This window comes from Microtus oregoni, unplaced genomic scaffold (assembly GCF_018167655.1).
Source record: "Microtus oregoni isolate MIOR12 unplaced genomic scaffold, Mior012 000012F_ref0000307, whole genome shotgun sequence".
NCBI lineage: Eukaryota > Metazoa > Chordata > Mammalia > Rodentia > Cricetidae > Microtus > Microtus oregoni.
This window is the reverse complement of record NW_024543071.1, coordinates 15,020,517-15,036,104: the sequence shown is the minus strand read 5'-3', so window position 1 is coordinate 15,036,104 and position 15,588 is coordinate 15,020,517. Positions and strand designations below refer to the sequence as shown.

The following is a 15,588-nucleotide window of genomic DNA, read 5'->3' as shown; positions in this document are numbered from 1 at the left end:
ACTAGCTAAGCCAGGCAAAAGGGCCTTCTCACAAAGAGTGACCTTTCCATAGCTGATTGGCTTTCAAATCACTGATGAGCCATCCTCCGTGTGTGTCTACAAGGGTGTCCTCCAAGAGGTTAGACTAAGGAACTGAAGACTCACCCTAAATGTGTCTGCTACTACCCCATGGGCTAAGGACTCAATTTGAACAAGAGGAGAAAAAAGAGAAAGCCTAATTGATAGACACCAGTGTTTGTCTCTTTCTGCTTCCTAACCAGTGCCCTGAAAAGGCTGCTGCAGGTCCCCACAGGCATGTCTGCTCTGCTGTGGTGGACTAGGTCACCTCAGAATAGGAGTCAAAAGAAAGTCTCAAGTTCCTTTTTTTAAATCAAATTGTGTGTGTGTGTGTGTGTGTGTGTGTGCGCGCGCGCGCGCGCGCGCGTGAGCGCGCACATCCACCACAGTATACATGTGGAGGTCAGAGAACAGTTTGCAAGAGTTGGTGAGCTCTCTTCTTCCATCACGTGGCTCCGAGGGATCAAACTCATGTCATCAGGCTCAGTAGCAGGGCCTTTACCAACTGAACAATCTCGCCCACATGTAGATTCTACTTATCTGGAATTAGGCCACAAAAATGAGAAAGGTAACTCATACACACCTCTTCTTACGTCAGTTCTTGTTCACCACCAAAATGTAACCATTCTCCTCTATTTTTCTTGTACTCCTATACCCCAGGATACTTTAGCTCCTTTTAAAACTTACTAAACACAAAAGACACAACACAGCTCCTCCGGAGGGAAAAGGTTGGCTTTCTAGAAAGTTTTAAATCTCTTGGTTAGAATTGCTAAGGACCAAAACACAGATGGGTATAGCTCAGTATAGTCCTGTGTAGTATGCATAAAGTCCTGGGTTCAGTCCCAGCACTACATAAAACCAGGCATGGTGGGACACAGTGTGCCTGTAATTCTACTCAGAGGAATAAGAAGTTCAAGGTTATCCATAACTACATAGGAAGTTCAAGAGCAGCCTGGACTATAAAAGACCCTCCGTCTTTAAAAAAGGGGATGTCTGGAGAACCATCCAAAACCATCCATTCTATTCTCAACTATCATAGTTACTTTATCAGTATTGTTTAGTTTTGTTTGAAATAGGGTCTCACGTATTCCCAGGCTGGCCTCAAACTCACTATTACACTCAAGGAAAGCCTTGAAATGCTAATCTTCCTGGCTCCACCTCCAGAGTGCTGTGCCATGCCAGGATGTTTTTATGTGGTATTGGGAATCAAAGCCAGGGCTTCACAAACGCTAGGTAAGCACTCTACCAAAGGCTACATTTCCCAGCACCTCAAAGTTCACTACTAATTCATCTAATGCTAACTGAGTCTATGTGTGCCAGATAACGAGAACACAGTGGTGATGAAAGCAAAGGCCCTGTTACCAAAGCTCAATTCTGGAGGAAGGAGATGGACAACACAAAGGACCCTCGAGTCATGCGAAAGGAGCAGGTGGGCAGAAAAGAGCATTCTGGAAGAAACCAACTTACACCCAAAGGTCCCATTAAGACCTACCTCTGCAATACATGTAAGGATAATCAGACAAAGTTTGCCGCTATGAAGCCTGTGTTCATCTGTAAAGAAAAAAAAATTAAAATCTTCTCTATACATAATCCAAATCACATAATGAATAGAGAACAAAGGTGTCAATCATGAAGAGGAGTATTGCACAGAAGTCATGAATGAAGGCTAGGAGATAGTTTAGTCAGTAAAGCACTGCCTTGCAACCATAAGGACTTCGATTCAATTTTATAGAAAAAGCCTGTGATACACACTTGTAATCCCAGCTCTAGGGAGACAGAGAAACAGGATCCCTGAAACTTGCTGGCCAGCCAGCTTTACCTACTTAATCTCAAAAAAAAAAAAAAATAGGTGACTAGTACCTGAGGAATGACACCCAAGGTTGCCTCTACCCACATACACACACACACACACACACACACACACACACACGCTGCATCTGTATACAGTTAAAACACACACTCATGAATCAGAATCAAGGTGGTACTAAATTAAGTCTTGCTTCCCTCCTAGGCAAAGAAAAATATTTTGTTTATCCTGGTAGCCTGTAAAGTATCTGTCCAAGATGTATCCCTGTAATCATTCCTATTATCATGCCCATGCCTTTTCTTTCAGTTAAATCCAGAGCCTTACATGTGGTAAGCAAGAGCTCCACACTAAACCATACTCCCATGGTGCGGGACAATTCTGTATTCTGTCAATTATGTTTTCAATAAATGCTGATTGGCCAGTAGCCAGGCAGAAAGTATAGGTGGGACAACCAGACAGGAAGTAGAAGCAGGGCAATGAGAACAGGAGAATCCTAGGAAGGAGAAAGCTCTTCCTGCAGGCCTGCCCAGACACTGAAGAAGGAAGATGTGACCTGCCCCGCCAAAAAAGGTACCAAGCCATGTGGCTAACATAGATAAGATGGTAGGTTAATATAAGTTATAAGAGCTAATATGAAGCCTAAGTTAATGGGTCAATCAGTTTATCATTAATCTAGAGCTCTGTGTGATTTTCTCTGGGGCATAACGACTGCAGGAACTGGGCAGGACAGACACCCCAACAAGCAGGCCCTCATGTTACACTCCCCAACCCTAGTGCCTATTTTAAAAATCGAATAGATTTCTCTTTAAGGTAACAACACCAAAGACACAGTACCAAGGATTTTTAAAGAACTTTAAAAGCAAAACCAAAACAAAGGGATGAAAACATAAAATTCTAGAAAAGGAACAGGAAGGAATGACTGAGGAAGCAGCTTCAATAACATAATAACATGTTTTTAAAGCTGAGCAGTTCTCATTTGTTTCACTACTATACTATTTAGTTTATGATGCTTCACAATATACCAACCAGCACAGGGTGCTGCAAAGATGGCTAAGAGGCTAAGAGTGTGATAGAGTAAAAATGAGCCACGTAAAAATGAAAAATTCACAGATCTGGATTCTATATATTATTGTGTTTTCTTTAAATTTTTTTGACTGTGAAGGAGCTAAGTACAGAGAGACATTTCATTGTATCAGCTGCTAAGCTAAACTAGCATGTATATTATAATGGTATTATGACTTCAGAATTTGGGTCTAAGGATATGATGCTTTGGAAAAGAGGTTGTTCTTTTGTTTTCACAGAAGAGGACCTGTGGATTGACTCCAGGCAATTATGGTGTAACAGACCACGCCCTCCTGAAAGGTTGCTCTAAACACCCTCAAAAACTTACTTTGCTCAACTGCCGACTGAGATGAACCTAGCATACAGGATACACCATGAAAGACCTGATTAACAGTGCCCCCCATACAATAGGAAGAAGTTTGGAGAGAAAAAACTATGCCCATATTTTCAAATATTGTTTATAAATGTTCTTTTACATTTAATGGGGGATATGATATAGACATGAATAATTTGCATTGGTATGGATTTTGCTTTATTGATATAAATTTAAGGTCAATCTTGTTATATGTATATTTCTGCTCTTGATTAAGGTATTGTGATTGTGTAGTTTATTTAAAAATGTATAATTAGGAAATATAGGTTGTTAATGGATAATCATCGATAATAGTCAAGCTTGTAGTCATGTTAGTTAGATTTTCTAGCTATATAGAGATATATTTCAGTTAGATAGGCATTCTTCATATCTTTCAAAGACTACAGAATATGGTATTTAAAATGTTTTTAATAACTTAGGGCTTTTCATGACAATGAGACATGTCTGCTCTTGGCAGCACCAAGCTACTTCAAGAGGAAGATGGGCATCAAAGAGGCTCCTTATGGAGTTGGTTAGCCATTTGGGCAAGAAAGTGCTCTTGCCTGGACTGATGCATAAACTGGACATGAAGAACCCGCAGAGAGATGACTGCTGAACTTGTCTAAAGGTGAGATGATCCTTTGGTGTTCCTGATTCATGAGAGTCTGTGAGACATTCTCCAGGGCACAGAAGAAAGTGACTGAACTGACTTTGAAATTTCCTGCTTCATGGAAATGTCTGCTGGATACTATGGGCCTGTAGGCTGAAGATGGATGCCCCAACAGTACAGAATAACTTTGGGTGACTGTCCAGGCAAGGAGATGTCTCTGTCATTTCTAGAGTTTTGGAAGCTGCTTACAACATACTTCCTGTTTACTTAAGTAATATTATATCCTTCTAGAGTCTTTGATGGAATTGAAGAATTTATATAGTTTTCCTTAGTTATGATAAAAGATAAAGTAGATATAAATATTGTAACTGTAATTCTTGCTTGATAACTGTTTTGTTATATGTAATTTGACTATGTTAAAGTTAAAGCTTTCCTTTTTGTTTAAACAGAAAAGGGGGAAATGGTGTAGGAGGTTTTTCTGTCTATGTGTTGCTTTCATTGGTTGAATAAAGAAACTGCCTTGGCCTTTTGATAGGGTAGCACTTAGGGAGGCGGAGTGGACAGAACTGAATGCTGGAAAGAAGGGAGATGGAGAGCCACCATGGAGCTGCCAGGTCAGATACGCTGAATCTTTCCTGGTAAACCACAACCTCGTGGTGAACACAGATTAACAGAAATGGGTTAGATCAAGATGTGAGAGTTAGCCAATAGGAGGCTAGAGATAATGGGTCAGGCAGTGATTTAATTAATACAATTTCTGTGTGATTATTTTGGGTGTAAGCTAGCCAAACTAGCTGGGAGGAAAAGCAGGCCCACTCCTCCTGTTACAGAGTGTTCTTCCAAAGGACCAATGTTCAGTTTCCAGCATCCATGTTCTATCTCTGACACCCTCTTTGGGCACACCCATGCAACTCACCATACTTATACACATATATGCATACATTTACACAAAAAAAATGAATAAATAAACCCAAAGAAAAGCATTTTACAGATGTCAATTGATACATACATTAGAAAAAAAGTATCTGAAAGCCAGGGATGGTAGTAACCACCTTTAATCCCAGCACTTTGATGGCAGAGAGAGCGAGATCTCTGAGTTCTTGTCTATATAGTGTGAGTTCCAGGCCACTCAGAGCAACAGAGTGAGAACATTTCTCAAACAAAGAAAAGAAAAAGATGTCTTGTCTGGGACAAAGAAAACATCAGCTCTACGGCTCCTAAGATCATAATGTGAAGCTGGGATCCAGTTTAGTGGTAGGGCATTTGGTCACCATGGATAAGGCTCTAGGTTCCATTCCCAGAACACAAAATACACACACACACACACACACACACACACACAATGATCATGAGATCCTGTAGCCAGGGCATAGCACAGCAAGTCTTAGGCTAAGACAGGGGAAGAGATGGGCAAATAAAGCCATGGAACAGTCATTTTTTTAAAATAAACTATTCTGCATACCTAACCTTGCCCTTGCCATATTTAGACCTCTCACTGGCAAAAATATATTGCAGTCTACAGACACTGCGACCACACATACTGGCTATTACTTAGTCTGTAATTTGGACTTGTATTTATGAACCTGAAGTGACCAGGACAGAGGCTTACATAACTGTTAGAGCTAAAAAATGCATTCCAAGAGCCTCGATTCACTGTGTTATATCAAGCAAAGCTTAAAAGTTCATTTTTCTGGGTCACATCCATGCAATTTCTTTCTGCTGTGGTTGTTGCAATATTTGTAGAGAAAGGAACAGGCTACCCATTTCCATACAGAAGCAATAGCCTCAGGAAACTCAGATACACTAGAGTCTTGTTATCCTTGCCTGCCAGATCTCACTTGCCAAGTCTCAGAGAACCAATCACCTCAGCAGTTCCCAATGGACTGTTCTGTTAGGAGTTGGTGACCTGGAATACCTGCATGGAGTTAACCCTATGTAGCACTTACTCTTCAAAGAGTAACACGTGATACAAGAGGAAATGCCCAAGTTTCCAAGGCGGAGCTCTCCAATAATAGCTCACGCAGTTTCTGAACACAGCACAATTAGACTCATACACCCAGGCTCCTTTCGGCTCTGGCAAGTCTTAGTTTCCCATATTACTCTTTCAGCTTTCCAATCTCTGTCTTTCAGTGTTTCCTCCTCACTCCAGAGCTCCTGAGCCTTCATTCCTTCCTTTCCAGAGCTCTTGAAAACCCTCACAATAGAAACCTGCTCACTTGGCAAACAAAGCCTTCTGAAGTAAAAATCATGCCGAAAGGAGCCTAAGCCCACCTCAGAGGCTCTTAGGACACTCTCCTCACATAAAGTAAGGCAGCAAAAACAATCCATTTTTAATCCTAAGAAAATTGACTTACAATATATGGAAATCTGAAGTTATTCATAGACTATAAGTTAATAACTCAAGTGGGCATGGTAGTACACATATGTAATTCCAATACTTGTAAACAGACAGGAGAATGAAGAGTTCAAGGCTAGCCTCTACAACAGAACAAATATAAGACCAACCTAGGATACCGGAGACAAAGAGAGAAAGCACGGAAGAGAGAGGAAGAGAAAGGAGAGAGAAGCTTATTAAAGCAACAGGCCGTGGTAGGAGTCTGAATGAAAATGGCTCCCACTGGCCCACACGGAGTGGCACTATTAAGAGGTGTTAGAGTGGGTGTGGTCTTATTGGAGGAAGTATGTCACTGGGGTGGGCTTTGAGATTTTAGATACTCAGGCCAATCCCAGTGTCTCTCTCTCTTTCTCTTCCTGTTGCCTGCAGATCCAGATGTAGAACTCTCAGGTACCTCCCCAGCACCATGTCTGCCTGCATGCCTCCATGCTTCCCACCAAGACAATAGATTAAGCCTCTGAACTGTAAGCCAGCCCCAAAGAAATGTTTTCCTTTGGCTGGGTAGCGGTGGTGCACTTGGTAGGCAGAGGCAGGCAAGTCTCTGTGAGTTTGAGGCCAGCCTGGTCTACAAAGTTCCAGGATAGCCAGGGAGAAACCTTGTCTTTGAAAAAAAAATGTTTTTCTTTATAAGAGTTGCTGTGGTCATGTTGTCTCTTCACAGAAATAGAAACCCTAACTAAAACACCATGACTAATGCAGAAACCAGTAACTGTCAAAGCATCAAAACTAAGTAATGGTAGAATACTTGACCTTAAATGGGATGGCTTTATCTCCTGTTCCAAGGCCTAGGAAACGTCAGAGAAGAGGGAACAAAAAGAATGTAAGAGCCAAAAGATAGAGAGTCATGCGGCAAAAAAAGCGGCTTCTGGATATGACACAGCAATTACACCCATGAAATCACTGTAGCTGGGGTTACATATACAAGACCTACCCAATATTGGGTATCAACATTTCACCTGAGGACCCATCCTTCCTTCTGAGACAACTGGTGAGTAACAGCTACTTGGGGAGGAATGTCATTTTCTTCAGTAGTGTAGCTATGGATAAGTTACTCTTGCTCCAGAAAATAGTCTCCCATCCACACTGAGCAAGAAACTTGTAATTAAACTCAGGAGGTGCTACAGATGGTCTCAACAATCATTGTTCTTTCAGAAGACATGACCTTGGTTCAGTTCCCAGCACTGACAGACAGCTCAAAAGTGTTCATAACTCCAGCTCCAGGAGACCCAACACCTCCCAACCTCCACAGGCTGCTACACTACACATGTGGTACATAAGCATGCACTCAGGCACACATACACGTGAACATAAAACCAAACAGTATTTAAACTCAGTAGGCCACACACAAAAAGGAGTCATGAAAGTAATATTGGGACGGATGGTAGTGGTGCACACCTTTAATCCCAGTACTCAGGAGGCAGAGGCAGGGATCGCTGTGAGTTCGAGGTCAGTCTGGTCTACAAGAGTTAATTCCAGGACAGGCTCCAAAGCTACAGAGAAATCCTGTCTTGAAAACCAAAAGGAAAAAAAAATCTCTATTTTCAGGGCTAGCCAGTTCTTTCAAAAAGGCCAAAAACTTATAAACCATATCTTAAGGTCACTTAGCATCAATAAAAATAAAATGTCAAAACCCAAATTAAAAAAAGAAAGAAAGAAAGAAAGTAGTATTGGGGTAAAAGGTATATTGAGGTGGGGAGAGATGGCTTAGCAGTTAAGAGCACTGGCTACTCTTCCAGAGGTCCTGAGTTCAATTCCCAGAAGCAATAGGGTGGCTCACAAATTTCTCTAACTGTAGCCCCATAGGATATGATGTCCTTTTCTGGCATGCATACCTAAAGATAAAACACTCCTATCTATAAATAAATCAATCATCAAAACAAGAAATTGGGATGGGAACTTGTTGGGAAGAGGCTTTCAGTGGGAGAAAGAAGATCAAAGATCAGGACTGGGCATGGTGGTACACACTTTAATCCCAGAAGTACAGAGGCAGAGACAGTGAATTGGGAGTTCAAGTCCAGGCAGGTCTACACAGTGAGTGCCAGGCCACACAGGGCTAAACAGTGAATCTCTGTGTCAGAATTTAAAAAAAAAATGAAGAAAATTTAAATCTACTTAAAAAGCTACTAAAGTTCATTGTCTAAATGTATGACGCTGTCCGTTCTGTAAAAAGAAGGAAGAGATTTGAGGGTAACTTGATGGAGGAAGGTCATTGGCTAATAAAGGCACTGCCCTGGCCCATTTTATTGGTTAGAGGATAGGTGGGAGGAGTAAACAGAACAAAACGCTGGGAGGAAGAGGAAGTGAGCTCAGAGTCTCGACATCTCTCCTCTCCGGAGCAGACGCCTGAGAGAGATGCCATGCCCCGCTCCCGGGCAGACACACAGCATGAAGCTCCGACCCAGGATGGACTAGGCTAGAATCTCCCTGGTAAGCGCACCTTGGGGTGCTACACACAGATGATTATAAATGGGCTAAATTAATATGTGAGAATTAGCCTAGAAGAGAATGGGCCAAGCAGTGCTTAAAAGAATACAGTGTCTGTGTAATTATTTTGGGGCATAAGCTAGCTGAGCAGGCGGCCGGGGTGCTGGGAACGCAGCCCCGCCACCGCTCTTATTACTACAGTAACTGAAGAAACTTCAACAGGAACTAAATCTCACACACTCTTAGAGAGCCATTTTGAGGTTTTGTAGATATAATGATGACATTTTAGCTACCTGGGAAAGTGTTTTTGATTCTGGAGGTGCAGGCAAAGTGAACTTTGTGAACTAGTGATGCCTGAGTGTTCTTTAGAGTCACAGCCAAAACAACGACACAAAAGGAACTTAAGGCAGATGAGACAGAGCAGAATGTCAGTGGGATGCAGGTGGTCACTGAACATAGAAAGACAGACAGACAGACAGATCTCTTCTATCTGACAAAAATCAGAACCAAAAAGAGAAAGAAAGTTGCAGCAAAGTGAAGACCAGAAGATCTGGAAATCGAAAAGGAAAAGCAGCACTGCTCCAGACCCGTGGGCATGACGGTGTTACTCTGTAGTCCAGGAGCTCAAAGGCCCCTAGCTCACAGTAATAACCCCAACACTCAGTTCTCTTCTTCTTGGGCACTGTATCTAGGGTTAGCGGCTTGTCTACTTTAAGCGATAAGCAGCACAGCCCCCCGAGTCCCCTGACTCTCACCACAAGTCTATGCTCCCAGTGTGCATCCTCAGAAGGGAATCCCCTGAAGGGTGATAACCTCAAAGAACTCCCACAGAAGAGCATGCATCCACACCAAGACCTCCTAAGCACACCTGCTAATTCTTGTGGGGATCAACTTTTTTCCTTTTCTATATTGAAGCCCTCTCCTCCAACTTCAGGTTTTCCCAACACCATCTGTCACCCGGCAGTGAGAAATCACTGTTTTCCAGAGCCCAGGTCCATCATCTGCCCAGGAGGCCCCAATAGGACACAGACGAAAGCCTCAAAACTCAGCCACTGCTCTTTGACATTAGGCACGCCTCCAAGACAACATGTCTTACCTTTAGTGTCCTGCATGACAATCGAGCTATACTTTAAGAAGGTTATCAGTAGGTTACTGGTCTGTACATCTGCATCCAGTGAGAGTTCCACAGAACTTATAACTGGAATAGAACAAATAAAACACTTAGCCCATAACATATTCCACCTAACACTCTACCCACATAGCCAATTTGCCAGCAGGCAAGAAAATGGCTAAATAAGCTTTTCCCACGACAGAAGGAGGACCAAGTACTTTCCATAAAACTTCTATCTACTCTCACTAGGCCTCTTGAATTCCTGTGTCCCATGCTCCCCAAAACCTGCCAACCTTCTTTTTCATCTAGGGTCAATCCAGAAAGAGTTTTTCTTCTAATACACCAGAAAAGGAGGTCATTCTATTCCAGCCCCGAGTAATAAAGTTCAAGGTCCTTCTTAGAGGCACTGTCGTTTCTAACTCAAGGAAAAAGTTATACTGAATATAAATGAGCCTGCTTTGACGAGTCTCTTACTTAAAATAAAGGAAGAATTCTTCCTAATAAGGAGAAATTTGCTCAGTACGAGAACAAGCCCTTAAACTAAAAGTACCCAAGATGAAAGGAGCGAAAGTTGAGGCAGAACTATGTGCAAATTCTACCCCTTAGTCCTTCCCCATGAAAAGGAGCCTGAAATGCAACAGCGGAGAGAAAAGAGGCACATCACTGAGCACATCCTGGACTGGAAGTTTACATGTCTAGCCTCTGCTTCTAGAAGACCCTTCAGTCCACTGTCCTGGCCCCAGTGCACAGCGGGGATCAGAATAAACCCAAGCACAGCAGCTTTCACTTGGATTTAAAGATGTTAAATTAGAGTCAGTCAGCCGGGCGGTGGTGGCACTCGGGAGGCAGAGGCAGGCGGATCTCTGTGAGTTTGAGGCCAGCCTGATCTACAAGAGCTAGTTCCAGGACAGGCTCCAAAGCTAGAGAAACCCTGTCTCAAAAAAACCAAAAAATAAAATAAAATAATAAAATAAAATAAAAAATAGAATTAGTCAACCACTTAGTGCTTTAACAGTGTCTAAAACATAACACATACACAAAAAGAACCTCATGATGGCCCAGTGACATTTGAAAATCTATAGCATTTGGCTGTATTTTTAAACTATGAACACACTTCTAAGTTTGGGACATTAGTCATAATATGTATTCATGACTATAATGGATCCCTCTGGAGTTATTACAATGCATGCAAAGGACATTTATTAACAATGGGAAACACTGTACATTATGGTTCCACAATACACAGCAAAAAGTCTTATGAGAAGAAATTAGCATGCCCAATCCTTGGCTGTTTTCCCATAATTTGGCCCCCAAGAACAAATAAAAAAGATAAGTTTATTTTTATATTGAAACACTAACAGATGCCCTGGTCAGACTGGGCTATAGATAAGACCCTGTCTCAAAAACAACAAACCTAAACGGTCTCATAGGCTGTCATTTCAAACCACAGCCATTCTGAACTCAGAACCCATAATCACTCCTTTGTTATCTAACTGGTAAGTGGAAGTTTTAGCCCACTCACACACAGTGATAACTAGAAAACTATCTTACATAATATGTAGAAATATAGAACTATATATATTTTTAGTTTACCAGAAAGTCCTCTCATGCCAAGGCGGAGTTGTCAAATGTCAAGTCTGAGCTGTGAACAAATGTTACAGCTAACTGCTGGCTTTTAAAAATAATAGCACCAGTGACATACCTTAAATATAACTGGGCTACAGAGCAGCACTGTAATTAAAAAACAAAAATTGAAAATAAGGCTACAATACTTAGGACCCCTACAGTAAGGAAATGAGTTAGAAGAAAAAAATAAAATAAAGGCAGAATCAAATCCCTCACAGTGTAAAATCTCCCTCGTAAGCAAGCATCGCTCTTTAACGCTGCCTTTATAATGTTTCTCGGGAGCTTTTGTCAAGAGAGACCGTCATCTGAAAGTGGGCTGACTTGTTCCCACTAGCAGGCTAAAAGCTCAGCGGTTGTAGGTAAGCACAAATCCTGCCATTGCATAATCAAGGGTGTGGGTGAAGTATTCACAATCAACAGCTGAAAGGCAGTTCTCTGAAGCATCCAAGCCCCAACATCACATGGAACTGAGAAGACACACACTCACAAACACACATTTATGGCTTTGGATATCCATGGTAACTAGGCAAGCTCCATCCTTAAGAGAAAGTACAGTGTTTCCATTGGCTTAGCAGTGACCTGAATAAACAGACAAGTAGGCAATCCTCACTATGCTTCTTCTCATTAAGATATTTTGGAATTTGGCTTTCAATTCTAAAAAGCCCCAATTTGCTGTCATAGATCTGAAGATCAATGACAGTTCCTTGCCATATTTCTCTGCTGCTTATACTGCATTAAAATTCGAATGCTCAGTGCCATATAAAAATGTGGTGGTGCACACCTTTAATCCCAGCACTAGGGAGCTAGAGTTCAAGGCCAGCCTGGTCTACAGAGTGAGTTCCAGGACAGACAGGGCTATACAAAGAAACCCTGTCTGAAAAAAAACAAGATGGGCTGACTCTACCATCTCCCCCATCTATGCCCTGAAGCGACTGGTCTTGTGGAACCAGGATCTCCAGGACTCACGCAACATCAGGATATCTGAGGGGAGTGTCGTGGAGGAGTCAGGACTAAAGGTGTAGAGAAGCCAAAGGCCAACAACTCACTGCAACCAACATTTCCAAGGAAGGTTCTTTGGGCAAAAGGGCCCACTGTGTGCTACACCACAGCTCCATGACAACAATCAATGTGTGACAGAGAGGCAGGCAAGACAGTGAATTTTTGAGGTTTTTGGGGGGCTGTGGGGGTGGCTACAAGGTGGCAAACATGGAAGAACTGGGAAATGAGTGTGATTGGGGCGCAGGATGTGATATTCCAAAAGAATCAGCAAAAAAAAAAAAAGTTACATTAAAAAAAATATAGGGGGTGAACAACAATAATAGTTTCTTTTTGAGACAGGGTTTCTCTGTGTGACAGCTCTGGTTGTCCTGTCCTGGAATAAAAGGTGTGCGCCACCACAGCCCAGGCGCTTGAACTGATGCTCCTCCCTCCACTCCTCTAGCTGGGATTACATGCATATACCACCACACATGGATTTAAATAAAATTGTAGTAATACGAGCAGCAGGGCTGTGTCCCCGGCACCCGCCTGCCCGCATGGCTAGCTTATGCCCCGAAATAATTACACGGAAACTGTATTCATTTAAACACTGTCTGGCCCGTTATCTGTAGCATCTTATTAGCTAATTTTCACATCTCGATTAACCCATTTTTAATAATCTGTGTAGCACCACAAGATGGTGTCTTACCAGGAAGGATTCTAGCCTACATCCATCTGGGGTCGGAGAATCATGGCGACTGACTGACTCAGCTTCTTTCTCCCAGCATTTTGTTCTGTCTACTCCGCCTACCTAATTTTCTGTCCTATTAAAGGGCCAAGGCAGTTTCTTTATTTAACCAATGAAATCAATACAAAACAGATGACTCTCCCCTATCACGCAGGGCTCATGCATGCTGGGCAAGTCATATCCTCATCTCATTTTAAAACTTGAGACAGCCACGATAAATTGACCAGGTTGGCCTTTAACTCATTAGGCAGACCAAGCAGGCCTTGAATTTGTAATCTTTCTACCTCAGCCTCCAAGTAGCTGGGATTACAGATGTGTACCAACATTAATTACCCACTCAAACAAATTAAAAGAATTAACAAATGTATTCTTTGCTCAATACAGTTGTCCTTAGCACTGAAAGATCTAGAATCAGCCAGGCAATGGGTGGTACATGCCTTTAATCCCACCACTCAGGAGGCAGACAGATTTCTGTGTTTAAGGCCAGCCTGGTCTACAGTGGGAGTTCCAGGGCAGTCAGGGCTACACAAAGAAACCTTGTCTCTAAAAACTAAAGAGGAAAGAAAGAAGGGAGGGAGGGAGGAAGAAAGGAGGAAAAAAAAACAAGAAAAAGAAAGATCTAAACTCATATTTAACCAAAAACACAATAGAAGTGGTGGCCTCACCATCAGAGGAGGGTGGAGTGGTCCCAAGTGGTGTGACCGGGGCTGTTGGAGTAGGACTGACAGGGGTTGTCACCAACCCCATTTCTGGGTGGCTCTGAAAGAGGAACAGAGGGGTAAGAAAACAGAAAATACAGTTCCCTTTAAGTACCCTCCACTAAGCATGCTCCCTGGCTCTCCAGGATCAAAATGAGACCACCAAGCTCACTGAGGACCTGCATTTGGTGCCCTGAATGCTTAAAACCTACGGATGCCTGCTAAGCTCTAGCAAGAAACGCTGTGGGTTAATTTTCATTATGAAATTTGGGTTCCATTACACAAATTTTTCTGTAAAGCCTCATATTTAAAAAACCAATAAATTATTCAGATGTATGAACTATTTTCATGACTACAGAACTGACAAACAGATATAGGTAAACTAAGGGGATACTAGGAACCATAAAAGGAGCTAGGCTAATAGCAGCCTTACTGTTAAAAAAAAGAAAAATAAATAAATAAAATAAACGAGCATGTAGACAAGCAAGATAGCTCAGAGGGTAAGGTACTCACTGCCAAGTTGATGACCTGAATTTGGTACCTAGGATCCATATGGTAGAAGGATAGAACCAACTTCCTTTTTTTTTTTTTAAGAATATAAAGTTTCAGGATTTTTTTTTAATACTAGTTTTTTATTGATTTTTATTGAGCTCTACATTTTTCTCTGCTCCCCTCCCTGCCTCTCCTATCCCCCCTACAACCAACTTCCAAAAGTTATCCAGTTATTCTCTGAACTCTACACTAACACCCCCAACACACACACACACACACACACACACACAAAGTGTAAGGAAAAACCATGCAAGAACATGTACAGTGCAGAGGCAAAAATCTAGCATGGACAATGTAGGTGACCCACATGGCCTTGGTTTTCCTCAGCCACTGCCACGTCTACTGGGAGAAGGAAGCTCAAGAGTCGTTCTTTTTAGAATCCACTCTCCTTTCTTTTCTTTTTTATTAATTATTATTTTATGTGCATTGGTGTTTGCCTGCAAGTATGTCTGTGTGAGTGTGCCAGATCTTGGAGTTAAAAGACAGTTGTGAGCTGCCATGCAGGTGCTGGGAATTGAACCTGGGTCTTTTGCAACAGCAGCCAGTGCTTTCAACCGATGAGCCATCACTCCTGCCCCAGCCCTTTCTGTTTTCAACAGCTTTGCCAGTCCTTTACCTTCCCCATCTCTTCTTGAGTCAGTTATGGAATTTGATAGACAGATAAGAAACTTGGTGAAAATAGCAAACTTTCTTAATTATCTTATGAAAACTAGTAAGAGTTCAAAACATACCCCAAAACAGCATACTGTTTTCAAAACATGGCTTTACTTTTTTTTTTTTTTTCGAGACAGGGTTTCTCTGTAGCTTTGGAGCCTGTCCTGGAACTCCCTTTGTAGACCAGGCTGGCCTCGAACTCACAGAGATCCGCCTGCCTCTGCCTCCCGAGTGCTGGGATTAAAGGCATGCGTCACCACCGCCCGGCTGGCCTTACTTTTTAGTTAAAATTCTACTAGTAGATTCCTTTAAAAGAAACATACACACAGGCATGGTAGCATAAACTTTTAATCCCAGAATTCAGGAAGCAGAGACAGGTGGCCTAATATGTACAAGGTCCTGGATTTAATCCTACAATATCATAAAAACAAAACATAAATAAAATGAAATTTGAGAGAGAAAAGGATTGGGGAGTTGGGGAATGTCTCACTTTGCAGCCTTGGCTGGCCTGGAA

At 42.1% G+C, this 15,588-nt stretch overlaps 1 protein-coding gene across 2 annotated transcripts in view; it reads right to left on the bottom strand.

Annotated features, from left to right (window-relative positions):
- Positions 1-15,588, bottom strand: part of Armh3 (armadillo like helical domain containing 3) — a 190,141-nt gene that overhangs the window by 132,720 nt on the left and 41,833 nt on the right. For both annotated transcript variants that reach the window (XM_041662014.1, XM_041662015.1), the window contains 3 exons: positions 13,836-13,929; positions 9,804-9,905; positions 1,550-1,608 (listed from right to left, as the gene is read on the bottom strand). In XM_041662014.1, coding sequence (XP_041517948.1) covers positions 1,550-1,608; positions 9,804-9,905; positions 13,836-13,929 — 255 coding nt within the window. The remainder of the gene's footprint in view (positions 1-1,549; positions 1,609-9,803; positions 9,906-13,835; positions 13,930-15,588) is intronic.